The sequence below is a fragment of the Gavia stellata genome, chromosome 6 (assembly GCF_030936135.1).
Source record: "Gavia stellata isolate bGavSte3 chromosome 6, bGavSte3.hap2, whole genome shotgun sequence".
NCBI lineage: Eukaryota > Metazoa > Chordata > Aves > Gaviiformes > Gaviidae > Gavia > Gavia stellata.
In genome coordinates, this window is record NC_082599.1 from 719,944 (window position 1) to 737,144 (window position 17,201).

General features: G+C 64.7%; 1 protein-coding gene across 1 annotated transcript; it reads left to right on the plus strand.

Annotated features, from left to right (window-relative positions):
- Nucleotides 1-1,872: 1,872 nt before the first annotated feature.
- LOC104260384 (zinc finger protein 282-like) lies at nt 1,873-8,668 on the plus strand. The gene is made up of 6 exons (XM_059818750.1): nt 1,873-1,896; nt 2,102-2,500; nt 3,167-3,293; nt 5,054-5,167; nt 5,411-5,521; nt 7,749-8,668. Exons 1-6 carry the CDS (start codon nt 1,873-1,875, stop codon nt 8,666-8,668), a joined length of 1,695 nt encoding a protein of 564 aa, XP_059674733.1.
- The last annotated feature ends 8,533 nt before the right edge of the window (nt 8,669-17,201 follow it).

Genomic DNA, 17,201 nt, shown 5'->3' on the forward strand with positions numbered 1-17,201 from the left:
GGCCCTCCAGCATCTCCAGCACCCGCACCTTCTCCGTCAGCGACAGCTCCTTCCGCTCCTTCCGGGGTGCCACCGTCCCCCCGTCTGCCGTCCCCGAGGAGCGGCCGGCGCAGGGGGCCGGGTGGCAGGGGCTGCCCGCGGCCCCCAGACCCACCGGCTCGGCGAAGCCTCTCCCGCAGCGGCTGCAGGCGTAGGCCCGCTCCCCGCCACGCGCCAGCCGGTGCCGCACCAGGTCCGGCTTCTGCCCGAAGCCTCGGCCGCACTCGGCGCACTCGAGCGGCGGCTCCCCCGGCCGGCAGCGGCGGCTCTCGAAGGCAGGCGGCGGGGGGATGAACCCCCCGTTACCGGCACCGGGATTTGGCTCCACATCGGGGACGCCGCAGTAGATGCAGCCCCGCTCCTGCGGCAGGATGGGGACGTCGCCGGGGCCGGCGCGGCGGGATGGGGGGGAGCCGGGCGGCGGGGACACCCCCTCCTCACTCTTCACCTCCTTCCCCGGCCAGTCCCCTGCGGAGACAGGAGCGCGTCGGGGAGCGACCCCCTCACCGGGAATCCCGTGAGGCCGGCCCCTCCGCTTCGGCAGGACTGGGCCCATCGCCCGAGCCCCGTCCCCGGTCCCCCCCGGCCCCCCGTGTCCCGCTCACCCTGGGAGGGGCCGGCGGGTGCCGGGAGCGGCCGGGGGCTCCGGTGCTCCCCGTAGTGCCCCGCCGCCGCCTCGCCTCGCTCCACCTCGGCCAGGATGTCGGGTTTGGTGACGGCGTAACCTGTCATGGAGACAAGAGCAGGGACGGCCGGTGATGCCGCCGGTGATGCCGCCGGTGATGCTGCCGGTGATGCCGCTGGTGATGCCGCCGGTGATGCTGCCGGTGATGCCGCCGGTGATGCCGCCACTTGGCACCACGGCAGCCGGTGGTGACGGGCCTGGGCTGGCGTCCCCCGGCCCGGCTCCCCGGTGGGGACGGGGTCACCGACAGTCCCGCGGTGACCCCGCAGCCGCCCGCTCCCGCCACCCGCCACGCCGGTGCCGCCGGCCTCGCTCACGGCCAGGCCACGGCCGCCAGCGCCAGGGCTGGAGGCGGGCAGGACCCCCGTGCCTCACCCAGGGCGACGGGGCGCTCGCGGTCCTCCTTCATGGCACCGTCCCGGTCCTCGGTGGCTGCTCCCGGTGCCGCTCCCGGCGAGGCCTCACCTGCGGGAGGGACGGTGGCGGTTCAACAACACGCCGCACCGGGATGACGGCGCACGGCCGGCCGGCAGCGACCCCGCGGCGCGGGCAAGGGGACGGGGCATCGGCCGCGGGGCCGCCTGCGGGGAACGGACGGTGCCGGGGCCGCCGAGCGCCGGTGGGCCGCGGTGACGCGCCGGTGCCGGGGCCGACAGGGCCGGGCCCCGTCCCCTCCCGTCCGCTCGGGCCGGGTCCGGTCGGTCCCGCTGCAGCCCGACCGCGCTCCCGCCGCCGCCGCCGCCGCCGCCTCCCCCGCCCCGCGCGGCCCCGCTGCCGGCGGCGGGAGCGCGCGTGCCGACACGCCCCGCCCCGCCTCGCTCCGCTCCACCCAGCCATTGGGTCGCCGCCCAGCGGGCGCCGCGCCGATTGGCCGCGCCACCGCCCAATCAGCGCGGCGCCGGCGACGCGGAGGCGGCTGCCCCGCCGCCGTCCCTCCCGCCTCTCTAAGTCCTCGCTGCTGCGCGGTCCGCCTGCCGCGAGGTGTCGCTGCGCCGCCGCCCGCCGCCGCTCCCAGCATGCGCCGCGCTCTCGGCATGGCCGCTCTGCCCCGCCGCTGCTGAGGAGGCGCCGGGCCCGCGCCGCCGCCCGCTCCGCTCCGCTCCGCTCCGCCGCCGCCGCCGTCCCCGCCCGCCGCCCCCCGCAGGGCCATGGCCGACTGGGCCCCCGCTCAGGTAAGCGCTGCCGCCGCCCCCCCCCCCCCCGGCCTGGCCCCGTCTGTCGTCCCCCCGCGGCGGCCCGGCCCGAGGGCTCTCGGCGCGGGTGCGGGCCCGGCCCGGCCCCGGGGGAGCCCCGTCCACCCCGCGGCCGCCCGGCCGTGGGCCGGGGTGCCGCCCCGCTGGGGCGGCGGAGCCCACGGGCCTGTGTGTGCCCCCGCAGGAGCTGGAGTGGGACATGGAGTCCCAGGAGCTGGCCCTGGAGCAGCCCCTGCCCGCCCCCGAGCAGGGCCCCGCCGGGGAGGCCGAGGTGCCGGCCGCCGAGATCTCCCTGACGCTGGTCACCGAGATCCAGGCCGTGGACAGGAAGGTGGACGCCCAGGCCGCCCAGCTGATGAACCTGGAGGGGAGGATGAGGATGGCGGAAACCAAGCTGATCGGCTGCGAGAAGACGGCGGTGGAGTTCGGGAACCAGCTGGAGAGCAAGTGGACCGCCCTGGGCACCCTCATCCAGGAGTACGGGCAGCTCCAGCGGCGCCTGGAGAACATGGAGAACCTGCTGAAGAACAGGAACTTCTGGATCCTGCGGCTGCCCCCGGGGGCGAAGGGGGAGGTCCCCAAGGTAACGGTCCTCTGCTTTGTTTTGAAACGGGGTTCTTCCGCACATACTCTGCGCTCGCAGACCCGTGTCAGGGCAGCTGCGGCGCTGAGCGGGACGCGGCTTCCCTGCAGCGGTGTCTTTCCTTCAGCGCTCGGCAGGAAGCACCAGCACAGGTCTCTTTGTGTTAATTGCGCTTCACTCGTTAGATACGTGCGGTCCTCGCCAAAACACATCGGCCACTCTGTGTGGGGTCACCGACTCCTTAGCGTGGCCGGAGCCGTTTTGAGTCATGCGGAATCACGTGGCTCAGCCCCGTCTGCCTGGCGGGTTTGGTAACGTGTCCCCAGTTCCTCTTCAGAGGCAACTGGCAGCAGAACCGCGTCAAAAATGAAGTGGGAGTAGAGTCTGTGTCGGGCGCTGTGCATGAGGCATCGCCCACAGCACGAGGAGGCTGAGCAGAGGGCGAGGTGCAGGCAGGTGGCGGGGGAGAACCCCATCGTGTCCCTGGCAGGCAGGGGTGAAGCTGCCTGAACCAGGCACAGGGGCCGAGCGAGGCGCATGGGAAGGAGCGGGCGTTGCTGCGTGGAACTGTCCTGCGCAGTGCTTGAGGAGTTTGAATGAGAAAATGTCCCCGGGTGTTTTCAACAAGAAGCAAAACGTCCGAGCGTACGATACTTCTAACTGCAGGTCCCCGTGGCGTTCAACGACGCTTCGTTTAACTTCTCCGAGGAGGAGTGGAAGAGCTTGAACGAGTGGCAGAAGGAGCTTTACCGGCATATCATGAAAGGCAACTACGAGGCCGTCATCTCGATGGGTAAAGACGAGCTGGGGTTTGCCCTGAGCCTTCTGATGCGCCAGGTTTTCCCGCGGCCTGGCGGATGGAAGCACCGCTGTGCCTGGCAGGATCGGGGAGGGTGGATGGGAACGCGTTATGCCGGTTTTCGACAGCAGCCCTGACAATTAGTGCAGTCCTCACCGGTTCAGTTTAGCGGTGGACGGATGTCACGAGCGTCGCCGCAGTGGCGGCGTCTCCCTGACGGTCTCTGTGGCCGGTAGGAGCCGAGCGAACACCTGGGTCGTGAGGAGAAGGGGAAGCGAGAGGACCCTTAAGCTAAGTAACGATGGGGAAGAGGGGAGTTTCTTTGTCACGCAAAGGTCCACAGATCCACTGCGCTGGGTGCATCAGCCCGCTCGCCGCTTAGGGCAGCAGAGGGGTGCCCTGCCTCTGAGGTTCCTTCCAGCCCGTTCTGTGGGTGATCAGTCCTTCAGCTGCAGAGCCTTTCGTAAAGGAGGAGAGCGACTTTGTCAGCTGCCTGCTTGGTGCTCTGTCTGACCCCAGCCTCGTCCCAGGAAACGTTTATTGCGCAAGCCGTTGCGGCATCTGCTCCTGTAGTGCCGGGGCAGAGCTGTGGAGAAGCAGCGGGCAAAGGCAGGCTCTGCTTTCCGCTTTCCCCTCCAGCGGCTCAGGGCAGTGTGTTCACGGCTAAACGAACGTGCTCTGCTTGCTCCTTCCAGTCCCTGCTGTGGGGATTCTCTGTGGGGGACGTGTTGCCTTCACGAGCACCTACGTGTGTTCGGAGAAATGACCTTGCCTGGGCTGGGCATCTGTGCGCAGTGGGTGGGAGCGCGGACGCAGACCTTGGCAGACAGGCGTTCTCCTCCCTGTGCTGAGGCTGCTGGTGTGCAGGCTCCCCTGCCATCCAACTCTGGGCGATCCAGGCCTTTTGTCCTTTTTTTTTCCTTTTCTTCCTTTATTTTTTTGGACGGAGACCTTCTGCAGTCTCTGTGTGCAAGGGAAAAAGGTGAAAGATAAATGCTGACGCCCGTTCTCCTGTTCAAAAACTAATCCTGCATGCTACGCTAGAGGCGCAGGAACGTAGCAGTCCTGCTGAAGGGGATCTGTGGATCTGAGCCTGGAGCTTAGAAAAATGTATCTGTGCTTCATCTGAAGGTTTCTTTTGGGTTTTTTTGAGTAGTGAGGTTTAGGGGTTTGGCCCTCATATAAGGCAAACGGATCCACCAGCGCAGCGGTGGAAATGAATACCCACAGACACACACTTGTTTGGAAATGAAGTTTTCCGCTCTCCGCCCTGGGAGAGATTGTGATTGTCCCCTTTCCCCCACCAAAACCCGCAAGCAGCCTGTGACTCGGACGAACAGGACGGAGCGGTCCTGGCTGGAGGGAACCGCATGGGGAGGGCACTTCCCCTGCTGCCGCTGGCTGACAGCTCTGGTGCTGTCCCCGAGCTGAAGTCCCCATTGTAATGGATCCGCGGACCTTAGCAGAGAGAAGACAGGAAGCCTGGAGGTAAGCACAGATGCATTTTCTTATTCTCCTCCTCACGCTGCAGGCTGGGAGGTGCTCCTCACCTGAGCAGAGTGTGCTCCTGCAGTCCGCTCATGTTCCCAGGGCCCAGACAAGGTGAGCGGTGCAGATGTGTGAGAGCGTCTTCTTAAGCCTCTCTTTCCATTACCCGTCATCCCCAGCAGCGAAGGAAGGTTGGTGGGCGAAGGTTTGAGAGTCTCTCTCCCGCGAGGGCAAAGGAGACGTTCTGATCCTCTTTTTACGTGCAGATGCTGCCATTTCGAAGCCTGACCTCCTGTCACGGATTGAGCAAGGAGAGGATCCCAACGCGGAGGATCAGGATGACTCTGAGGGAGGAGAAACCCCTACAGACCCCAGCACTGGTGAGCCATAAGGTTCCTAGGAGTCAGTGGGGAGGTGGAAAGCAGACACGTGGCTGCCACCGCCCGCCTGCGCTCTTCCGCTTGCCTCTGCTGTTGAGTTTTGCCAGCTCTGTCCCTGGGTGCGGGGCTGACTCTGCTCTCCTAGTCGGCTCTTACCCGATGCGGCTGTCTCTCCTGAAATCCTCTGTAAAGCAGCTGGGAGGCGTGAGCGTAAACTCCTGTCGTTCTTTCTCCTGTGCACAGAGTTTTCCTTTCCTGGTCCCGATGACAGCTCGTGGAGTAAATACGAAGAGACTCTGGCTGAAAGCCACGAGGGCTCTGAAGAAGAGGAAAGCATGGAGGTCCCTAGTACATGTGAGTTAGAAGCGCAAAGCCTCGCTGAGCGCTGCGCAGAGGGGGAGACAGAGGTGGGCTCAGGCTCTTGGCACTTGCTGGGGATTGCCCAGGGTGAGATCCTGCCTTCGCCGTGGTCTCTGCCAGGCTTGCCTCGAGGGTCAGTGTGGGAGCTGGGCGGCAGGCGAGGCAGATGGATAGCGCACGTGCAGAAGAAGCTGCGGTACACGAGCAGCAGGCTGTAAAAGCAGCTGTGGGCTGGCCAAGGGGTGCAGGTCACCTGTACGGTGTCGCATCACTCAGCGAGGTAGCGTGTTTGGTCAGCCTCGAAGCAGAGATGAGCAGGAGTGTGCGTAGTGCAGGGAAGCTTCGATGGCGTGAGCAACAAAGTTCTTAAAAGTCTTTTCCACAAATATGTAAAGCGACGTTTTTCACAGCTTTCTCTGTCAGCCAAATGCGAGGCTTCTTGTGGCGCAGCAAAAGGCGTGTCCTTGTCACCGCCGCGTCGCTCCGGGTCCCTGCTCTGAAGCATGGGGACGCGTGAGCCGCTTTGGGAAGCATCCCTTGCTAGGATGTGCCTTTGGCTTCCCAGCCTCGTTCTCAGAAGCAGCTCAACTGTTCTGGCTGGTGCTTTTCCAGAATTTCAGCCTGATGCAAACAAAGCGTCCCGTTTTCAAGCCGCATGTTTAGATGTCTGACAAAATGACAAGCAGAAGAAGAGCCCTGTGACAGGGAGTGCCGAGCGGTCTTCTCTGGGCACACAAATGCTCGGCAGAGCTTTACCTTTTCACGCTCTGCAGAAACCTGTGGGTTTTCAGCCCTCTTCTCCACATCTCCACATCCTTTGGGCTCTTTTCATCCTCCCTTTCCAGGGTCCTTGGCCGTTGCTTTGAGTTACTGTTTATAACATGGGAGATCCTCTGGCCCCAGGCAGTGCACAAGCCCAGAAGGAAAAGAAGTTTTATTCCCTTTCCCTCAATTTTTTTTTGCCTTTATCCTAAAACACGTGTTCTCAAAGACCTGTTCTGCTTCACCTCCTGCTGAGGAACCCACTTTTTCCCCTTTGTCTAGCTATATATAGAGAGCTCATCATTGTATTGTCTGAGCTTTCCCAAGAAGTCCTTATCGGTGATCTGGGCGAGGGGATTGAGTGCTCCCTCAGTCAGTTTGCAGACAACACCAAGTTGGGCGGGAGTGTTGATCTGCTTGAGGGCAGGAAGGCTCTGCAGAGGGATCTGGACAGGCTGGATCCATGGGCCGAGGCCAATTGCGTGAGGTTCAACAAGGCCAAGTGCCGGGTCCTGCGCTTGGGACACAACAACCCCATGCAACGCTCCAGGCTTGGGGACGAGTGGCTGGAAAGGTGCCCCGCAGAAAAGGACCTGGGGGTGTTGGTCGACAGCCGGCTGAAGATGAGCCAGCAGTGTGCCCAGGTGGCCAAGAAGGCCAACGGCATCCTGGCCTGTATCAGAAATGGTGTGGCCAGCAGGAGTAGGGAGGGGATCGTGCCCCTGTACTCAGCTCTGGTGAGGCCGCACCTCGAATGCTGTGTTCAGTGTTGGGCCCCTCACTCCAAGAAGGACATTGAGGTGCTGGAGCGTGTCCAGAGAAGGGCGACGGAGCTGGTGAGGGGTCTGGAGCACAAGTCTGGTGAGGAGCGGCTGAGGGAACTGGGGTTGTTCAGCTTGGAGAAGAGGAGGCTGAGGGGAGACCTCATCGCTCTCTACAACTACCTGAAAGGGGGTTGTGGTGAGGTAGGTGTTGGTCTCTTCTCCCAAGTGACAAGTGATAGGACAAGAGGAAATGGCCTCAAGTTGTGCCAGGGGAGGTTTAGGCTGGATAGTAGGAAAAATTTCTTTACTGAGAGCGCGGTCAAGCATTGGAAGAGGCTGCCCAGGGAGGTGGTGGAGTCCCCATCCCTGGTGGTATTTAAAAGCCGTGTGGATGAGGTGCTGAGGGACATGGTTTAGTGGTGGAGTTGGCAGGGTTAGGTTAACAGTTGGACTGGATGATCTTAAAGGTCTCTTCCAACCTCAGTGATCCTATGATTCTAAGTCAAAATACTTTGGCTTTGTTTGTATTCCAGTACTGCGTAGGTAGCTCCCAGACGGGACTTGCAACCCCGTACTGGCAGGTACTGTCCTGAGTGTGCAAAGCAGAGACCACCTCTGCCCCGAGAGAATTGTGGTCTAAATAACGAGGCAGTTCTTATCTCAAAGAAATGACATGAATGTCTCTGCTCTGCCAGATGAACAGCAGTGCGATGAGGAAGGTCCCGAAAGCCTCGAGCTTCCTAGCTCATTGGCAGGAAAGTGGGAGGAGGTTTTCTCAAGCCCAGAGGAAGAGGTAAAGCCAAGCAGCAAGAGCCGGAGCGGATCGACCCCGCAGCAGAGAACCGCGACGGGCAATGGGCTGAGGCGCTCCGCTCGCCGCGGGAGAGACTTGGCCAAGAAGGATGCTCCTGAGGACGTGGCCGCAGTAGAGGGGCCGTACATCTGCTGCGAGTGTGGGGAGAGCTTTCTGGACAAGCAGCTCTTTGCCACCCATCAGAAAGCGCACGCCAGCGAGGAAGCCTGCACTTCCCTGGAGCACGGAGAAAGCTTCAGGCAGAAATCCAAAACCACCCCTACGAAAGCCCAAGGGCCCTCCCGCTCCAAACCGTCCAAGCGCCCCGACGGGGAGAAGAGCTCCGGTTTCAAGTACGGCTTTGTCAGGCACCAGGTGAACAACATGGTGGAGAGACCGTACACCTGCTCCCAGTGCAAGGAGAGCTTCAGCCTGGAGGTGAGCCTTATCTTGCACCAGAAGCTCCATACGGGGAAGGGCGACGGGCCGCTGACGTGCACCTACTGCGGGAAGGACTTCCGAGACCTCTCCAAAGCCATCCGCCATCAGCGCATCCACACCGGGGAGAGGCCATACCAGTGCACCGAGTGCGGGAAGAGCTTCATCCGGCGGGACCACCTGCTCAAGCACTGGCGGGTCCACACCGGGGAGACCCCCTACCAGTGTCCCGTCTGCGGGAAGCACTTCCGCTACAAAGAGTCTCTGAATTGTCACCAGAAAATCCACTCCCGCAACCCCCGGCCCATGGAGGATTCGCAGCACAACCTGGAGTCGGCAACTCAAACCGGCCATTTCTGCGTGAAAAAAGAAACTAAGCAGTAGCGCTGCGGTGGGGGGCCGGGGCGGAAGGGCTCGCGGTTACGATAACGGTCTAGCAGGTGGACGTGCAGCATGATGGGAGGTGAACTTGTATCGCAGCTAATCCATGTGGTCATGCTACAAAGCCCGCTTAGTCGAAGCATCAAAGGAATTCCTCTTAAAAACTCTGATCGGACGGCCTAGGCACCTCTTCGACCCCGTGGGGTTACGTGGGACTTCCATAGCGGCGTAGGCCTTGTACTAGTTGTCCCCTACGCAGGTTTGGATTTTGCCTGTAGGGAATAATCCCGAGCGATTCTCTGGGGTCCGTATTTAGCAGGTGTTTCCCCACCTATCTTTGTGCATATTCAGGAGTGACAAGCTTTCGCTTTCTTTTTTCCACTCGTTTCACCGCAAGGCTGGAAGCGCGAGGGAGGGAGGGAGGGAAGGAAGGTGCCATTCCCAGGCAAGTGGCCGCCCGCTCCCGTTGCGTCGCCGCACCTCGAACGGCAGCCCCCGTGCTGTGAGGCCAGGGCTGGGATGAAGGGAAGCGAGGCGAGGCAGAGACGTGGTTAGGGGCGCGACGCGGGATTTGTCGAAGGCAAAAAAGCGGAGAGGAGAGAGCGTCAAAGAGCAAGGTGAGAAAAAGTAGGTGCAGGAGGAAAGGACGGGCAGGAGAAGGGGCTGAGGACATTGCAGCAGGAGGAGTTGGGAAGGGCAGCGTGTGGAGGTGCGGTCGGGTAACTCACCCGAGGAGGACACGTCTCTGTTCTTTCGAAGGATGTTACCGGCACCAGTCAGGCTGTAGGTTCCCTCTGGCCCAAGGGAACGGAGCCGCTGGTCCGTCACACGAACTCCTGTCAATGAAGGCGATTTTATTCTTATTTTTTAACTGGGTTTGGTCTCACACTCAGGTAAGTCAGACGAGTGAAAGCAACTTCTCCTAACCCCTGTAAAGAGCTGTTTGGTTTTTAGTTAATCTAGAAGTAGTATTATTATATTATTATTATTATTGTTATTAATTATTATTATTATTATTATTATTATACTACAAGGAAACGTGTGGCACTATATTTCACAGTTGATCTAAAACACTTAAATGTATGAGATAACTGACCGGAGTTTTTCAGGCGTCTGTGTAAATATTGGTTGAGTTCTCCGAGCTAATTGGTGTCGTTCCTGAGGTGGCTGTAAGTGGTGTCTCTTCCGCTGTGTATCGTCAGCTGCTGGTTTGTGATCGTGTTTTTGTAATAACTTTTGTAAAGTCTGTCAATACAGTGTTTCCATTCTGAAGCCCGTGTCGGGTGCGTGATCGCAGCCCCAGTCCCCTCGCTGGCCTCTGTGTTTCGCCCTTGCTCGCCCCTCTCCTGCGGTGACGCCTGCAGCACCTTTGCCCGGTACCCGGCTGCTATTTATTAGCGTTTTCCAGGTAACTTGCGGAACTGGTGAACCGCAGAAACCGAGCGGGCTCTGCTCAAGCCTGTTACTGTCCACGCCGGGGAGCCAGGTCCGGCAAACAAGACTGCTTGGCGCTGCTCTGGGGCTGCTGTGGTTGCTGTCCGGCATTCGGGGTTCATGTTTTTAAGCTTTTTCTCTGCTGCCGCTACGGCTGGAAGCAGACTTTGGTTTTATGCGAGAATAATGTCGGGAGCTGACCTGCGCCGCGCACAAATAGGGCTGCAGCAGTGGCTGAGGAGTCGCCGGCCACAGCCAGGCTCTGCTGCCGGGTAGAGCCGGGACAGTCCCGTGCCGGGAGAAGCGCCGGTGTGCGTGGCTGCAGCGCTGCCCTGCGCCTCGGAGCTGGCATGTCATGGACCGGCCCTCTGGCACTGATTTGTGGCCCACGGCGGCAGGCGAGAAGAGCCCCGGCGTGCTCTGCTGAGGGTCCAGCTGCCAACGCTGCCGGTTCGTCTCTCACCAGACAGGGTGGCCTCACCCCGTGGGGCCCCATGGAGCTGGGGGCACCTTGGCACGCGGGGCCGGGCTCGCTTGTGCCCGCTGCCCATCAGCCGGGCCACGCCGGATTTGCATTGCCGCTTCCTCGCTCGCACGTACCCAAGCTTTTTGTACCGGGGCTGCCAATAAACTGTTCCTGCCAGGCCTGGCCCCGCAGGGCAGCGCGCCGTTTTGTCTCGCTGCGCCGGGGCCTCGCGCGTCCCGGGGAAGGCAGCCTCGGCTGGGGGGGCTGAACCGCGTGGCCCGGGGGACGTGGGGCGGCGGGGGGGAGGCAGTGGGTGCCCTGCGCTGTCCCAGGAGGGTCCGGCCCTTCCCCAGCAGCGCGACCCCCGGCGCTGTGCCCGCTTGGGCTTGTACCCTGGCGTCTCACCCGGGCCTGGCCATGGGGCCGTGCCTGGTGGGGGGTCCCCTCTCCCCTGGGGTGTTTGCGGAGGGTTGGCCGGCGCAGCCCCAAAACCGCCCCCCGCCCAGAGGCTGGGTCTGGCCTGCCTGGCACCAGCACCCTGGACCACTCCTGGGTCTCTGCACCCAGACCCCAGCTGTCCCCGTGTCCCCTCGGCCACCTTCCCCCCTGGTCCCCAGCTCTGCAGGGTCGGTGGTGGCCACGGCGGCAGCAGATGGGTCCCCAGCCCTGGCTGGCAGAAGCTCCCGTTTCCTCCCCGTTCCCATCGGGGACCGGGTACAGGGCAGCCCCCCAGCTCCTGCTCCCCTCTGCCGCTGCAAGGAGCTGCCGGCCGTGCCGGGGGTGCCCAGGTGGTGCCCCACACGGGTGCTGGGGGGGATACGCTGTGCCTCCAGGAGCTTCCCCCAGCCCAGCGTCCCCCAGGCTCTTCCCTGCCGGAGCCCGGCTGCCCTGGGGGAAGGCAGAGCCTGGTGCGGGTGACGGTCCCCTCTCCCAGCCCTGCCCACGGTGCAGCCTGGCCTCCCCGGGGGGCAGCCGCCGGAGCCCCCCTGAGCTCTGATGGGTTGATCTGGCTTGAGACCAAATGTGGGACGTGGCAGGGCCAGTCTGTGGGTCAGAGCCAGCGCAGGGACATGGCACTCCCAGCCCACAGGTCCCCGGCTTCGCTCCCAGCCTGAGACCGGAGGGTGCCGGGGCTCCTCAGCCAGCCCAAACCGTGCCGGGTGCCCGCAGAGCCGGAGCGAGTGACCCCGGCCAAATCCCCCCTGCACTCTCAAGCAACCAGGTGGGATGGGGCTGCCCCACGCAGGGAGGGGTGTGGGGACGGAGATGCCGGAGGTGGTGGGCAGGGAGAGGAGGAGGGAAAGGGGCGAGCGCCGGGGAGGGCGCGTGGCACGGGAAAAGCATGGATGGTGCTGGATCTGGCAGCCCCAGCGTGGGGCGGCTGCTGCAGCTCCGTGCCCCGGCTGCAGCGAGGCTCCGGGTATGAGCACGCGGAGACACCATAGATACACACATACGTACTTTTATGGTGTATACGGGAGGTGGGTGTATGCGTATACGCCTATGTACATGGCCGGCAGCACGGATCACAGCACTCCGAGGAACAGACAGCACCAGTGGCCGCATCCTGATCCCTCCCGGCTGATCACGATGCAGCTCCACCAGTGGGAAATAAATGTACGTGATAACGTATATATCTCTCCGTAGGTACAGCGTGGGGCCCCCCCGCAGCCGGCCTCGGGCGCTCCCTCTGCCCAGTGGCTGCCCCTGGATCCCAGTCTCCCCAGTTGCAGCGGGACGTCCGAGCCCTGGGGCAGTGACACCCCCCTGTCCCAAGGCTGCTCCCGGTGTCCCCTCCCGACGGGTGTCACCCCCAGCCGGGGGCTGCGGCTCCCTGGGGCAGCCCGGGGGGGGCCCCGGGCAGCGGGTCCCTAATTTGGGTCCCTGCGGGCTGCCGCACCCCCGTGCTCCCCGGGCGGGTGGGGACAGGCGCTGTCCCCCCCAAGCGCGGGTGCTGGTGGGCAGCCTGTGCCCCCCGTTTCGGCATCGCAGCGGGACGGGATGCAGCCTCGTCCCCGTCCCCCTCATCCCCTCCCTTTTTCCGCAGTCCAAAGGGTTTCCTGCCCTTCCCCACGTTCGGGGTCACCGACTTCCCTCCATTGTCACGCCGTGCCGGGAGCGAGGCTGCGTGCCAGGGGGCTGCTGCCACACACGGGATCCTGCCGGAGCTGTGTGCGGGCACACGGCTGCTCCGGGGTGGGAGGGACAGGGCGGGATGGGATGGGATGGGATGGGATGGGATGGGATGGGATGGGATGGGATGGGACAGCGTGGGATTAGATGGGGATGGAACAGGATGGAGTGGGCTGGGCTGGGCCAGAGGTGATGGGATGGGGATGGGACAGGAGGGGATGGGATGGGATGGGACAGGATGGGATGGGATGGGATAGGTTGTAGTGGGAAAGGATGGGATGGGATGGGATGGGATGGGATGGGATGGGACAGGATGGCACAGGATGGCACAGGATAGGGTGGATGGGGTGGGACAGGATGGAACTGGATGACACAGGTAGGATAGGATTGGACAGGAGGGCAGGGATGGGACAGGATGGGATGGGATGGGATGGGATGGGATGGGACAGGATGGCACAGGATAGGGTGGATGGGGTGGGACAGGATGGAACTGGATGACACAGGTAGGATAGGATTGGACAGGAGGGCAGGGATGGGATGGGATGGGATGGGATGGGATGGGATGGGATGGGATGGGATGGGATGGGATGGGATGGCACAGGATGGCACAGGATGGCACAGGATAGGGTGGATGGGGTGGGACAGGATGGAACTGGATGACACAGGTAGGATAGGATTGGACAGGAGGGCAGGGATGGGACAGGATGGGATGGAATGGGACAGAGTGCAATGGGACAGGATGGGATGGGGTAGGACAGGGTGGATGGGATGTGACACAGGATGGGATGAGACAGGGTGGATGGGATGGGACAGGATAGGATGGGACGGGATGGGACAGGGTGCAGTGGGACAGGGTGGATGGGATGGGACAGGGTGGGACAGGGTAGGGTGGATGGGGAGGGACAGGGTGGGACTGGATGACACAGATGGGATAGGACTGGACAGGAGGGCAGGGATGGGACAGCATGGGACGGAATGGGATAGGACAGGGTGGGTGGGATGACATAGGATGAGATGGGACAGGGTTGATGGGACAGGGTGGATGGGATGGGACAGGGTGGAACTGGATGACACAGATGGGATAGGATTGGACAGGAGGGCATGGATAGGACAGCATGGGATGGGATGGGACAGGGTGTGGTGGGATGGATAGGATGGGACACAGTAAGAGTGGACATGACAAGACAGGATGGAAGGGGACGGGATGTGATAGGATGGGGTGCAATGCGGATGGGATGGGATGGGATAGGATGGGGTGGGATGGAATGGGGTTGGGTGGGGATGGGGATGGGATGGGATGGGGATGGGATGTGATAGGATGGGGTGGGATGGGATGGTGCAGGACAGGGTGGGACTGAAAGGGATGGGATGGGGATGGGATGGGACAGGATGGGATGGGATGGGGATGGGGAGGGGATGGGGATGGGATGGGGATGGGATGGGGATGGGATGGATGGGACAGGATGGGGATGGGATGGGGATGGGATGGGGACGGGATGGGACAGGATGGGATGGATGGGATGGGATGGGGATGGGATGGTGCAGGACAGGGTGGGACTGAAATGGATGGGATGGGGATGGGATGGGGATGGGATGGTGCAGGACAGGGTGGGACTGAAATGGATGGGATGGGGATGGGGATGGGATGGGACGGGGACGGGATGGGACAGGATGGGATGGGATGGGGATGGGATGGGACGGGAAGGGGATGGGGATGGGACGGGATGGGACAGGATGGGATGGGACGGGATGGGGATGGGATGGGACGGGGTTGGGTGGGGATGGGGATGGGATGGGAAGGGGATGGGGATGGGATGTGATAGGATGGGGTGGGATGGGATGGGGATGGCATGGGGTGGGATGGGATGGGGATGGGATGGTGCAGGACAGGGTGGGACTGAAAGGGATGGGATGGGACAGGATGGGATGGGATGGGAAGGGGATGGGATGGGAAGGGGATGGGATGGGACAGGATGGGATGGGACGGGATGGGATGGGTTTGGGACGGGGACAGGATGGGATGGGGATGGGGACGGGCTGGGACAGCCGGGATGGGATGGGGTGGGATGGGGCGGGGCAGGCCGGGACAGGAGGGGACGGGATGGAGGGGACGAGGTGGGACACGAGGGGTCAGGAGGGGACGGCCCGGTCCGGCGGAGCCCCGGCAGCCCCCGGTCCGCGCGGGAGCCGGGGGGGGGCGGTCTCCATGGCGACACCGCCCTCCGGCCGCCATTTCACAGGCCCGCGGGGCGCGAGGCCGCAGGGCCGGGGGGGGGGGGGGGCGGTCTCGGTGGGTGGGGGCCGCCAGGGGGCGCCCGCGCCAGCCCCGCCCCCGGCCATGGCGGCGCCCGACGGTGCGGGCCGGGCCGGGCGGGGGGAGCCGCCCCCGGTGCCCCCCCCCGGTCTCCCCAGTGACCCCCCCGCCAGTGACCCCAGGCCTCCCCCCGCCCCCTGCCAGGGCCCCCCGTGCCACAGCCGCCCCCCACCCCCGCCCGCCTCCCCCCAGTCCGCCCAGTCCCCGGGGACCCGCGTGACCCCCGGTCATCCCCCGCCCCCCAGTTCCCCCAGGGCCTTCCCAGTTCCCCCTCACCCCCCCCAGCTTCCTCAGCCCCTCCTCAGTCCCCCCCGCTTCCCCCCAGTCCCCCCAGTCCTGCCCCAGTCCCCTCCCCAGTCCTCCCCGTCAGCCCAGTTACCCCCAGCCCCTTCCCAGTTACCCCCAGCCCGTCCCCAGTTACCCCCAGCCCCTTCCCCAGTTACCCCCAGCCCGTCCCCAGTTACCCCCAGCCCCTTCCCAGTTACCCCCAGCCCGTCCCCAGTTACCCCCAGCCCCTTCCCAGTTACCCCCAGCCCCTTCCCCAGTTACCCCCAGCCCGTCCCCAGTTACCCCCAGCCCCTCCCCAGTTACCCCCAGCCCGTCCCCAGTTACCCCCAGCCCCTTTCCCAGTTACCCCCAGCCCGTCCCCAGTTACCCCCAGCCCCTCCCAGTTACCCCCAGCCCGTCCCCAGTTACCCCCAGCCCCTCCCCAGTTACCCCTAGCCCCTCCCCAGTTACCCCCAGCCCCTTCCCAGTTACCCCCAGCCCGTCCCCAGTTACCCCCAGCCCCTTTCCCAGTTACCCCCAGCCCGTCCCCAGTTACCCCCAGCCCCTCCCAGTTACCCCCAGCCCCTCCCCAGTTACCCCCAGCCCCTTTCCCAGTTACCCCCAGCCCGTCCCCAGTTACCCCCAGCCCCTCCCAGTTACCCCCAGCCCCTCCCCAGTTACCCCCAGCCCCTTTCCCAGTTACCCCCAGCCCGTCCCCAGTTACCCCCAGCCCCTTCCCCAGTTACCCCCAGCCCCTCCCCAGTTACCCCCAGCCCGTCCCCAGTTACCCCCAGCCCCTTCCCCAGTTACCCCCAGCCCCTCCCCAGTTACCCCTAGCCCCTTCCCAGTTACACCCAGCCCCTTCCCAGTTACCCCCAGCCCCTTCCCCAGTTACCCCCAGCCCCTCCCCAGTTACCCCCAGCCCGTCCCAGTTACCCCCAGCCCCTTCCCCAGTTACCCCCAGCCCCTCCCCAGTTACCCCCAGCCCCTTCCCAGTTACCCCCAGCCCCTTCCCCAGTTACCCCCAGCCCCTCCCCAGTTACCCCTAGCCCCTTCCCAGTTACACCCAGCCCCTTCCCAGTTACCCCCAGCCCCTTCCCCAGTTACCCCCAGCCCCTCCCCAGTTACCCCCAGCCCCTCCCCAGTTACCCCCAGCCCGTCCCAGTTACCCCCAGCCCCTTCCCCAGTTACCCCCAGCCCCTCCCCAGTTACCCCCAGCCCCTTCCCCAGTTACCCCCAGCCCCTCCCCAGTTACCCCCAGCCCCTTCCCAGTTGCTGCCACCACCACCCCAGTTGCCCCCCCGGCCCCTCCAGTCCCCCCAGTCCCTCTCCAGTCCCCCCAGTCTCTCTCCCCAGTTCCCCCCGGCCCCTCCCCGTTCCCTCACCCCCGCTCAGCCCTTCCTCCCGCCCCCCAGTTTCTCCCAGTCCCCCCAGTTTCTCCCAGTCCCCCCAGTCCCCTCGCGGCCCCGCCCCATGCGGCGCGGGAGGGGGGGGCACGGGCCCGACCCCGGCCCCGGGGCACCCCCCGCCCCCCCCAGGGCCGCCCCGCTCCGTTCCCCGCGTGGCGGAGGCGGCGGGGCCGGGCCGGGCGGTGGCGGCGGCGGGGGGGGGGTGGGGGGGGGCCCCGACGGTGCGCGGCGGCGACAGCGCGGTGATGCCGTCGGTGCGGCAGGGGGCGCTGCGGTGGCGGCGGGTGCCCCGCTCCGCCCCGCCCGGCGCGGCCCCCGGCGCGGCCCGCGCGGTGGCGGCGGCCCGCCCGCCCCCTGCCGGCTCGGCGGGGCAGCGGCGGGGCCGGAGCGCCCAGCGCGGAGCGGCGGAGCCGGGACCCGGAGCCGCGCTCGGTCTCTCGCCGCCGCGCCCCCCCCCCCCCCCTCCCCTTCCCCTCCCCCGGCCGGGTCGGGCCGGGCCGCGCCCCGCCCCGC

Coding starts and splice junctions, on each gene's coding strand:
- LOC104260384 (XM_059818750.1), top strand. CDS start 1,873: ATGGCCGACTGGGCCCCCGCTCAG. Junction 3,294..5,053: donor CGAGGCCGTCATCTCGATGG/GTAAAGACGAGC, acceptor TTTTACGTGCAG/ATGCTGCCATTTCGAAGCCT. Junction 5,168..5,410: donor CCCTACAGACCCCAGCACTG/GTGAGCCATAAG, acceptor TCCTGTGCACAG/AGTTTTCCTTTCCTGGTCCC.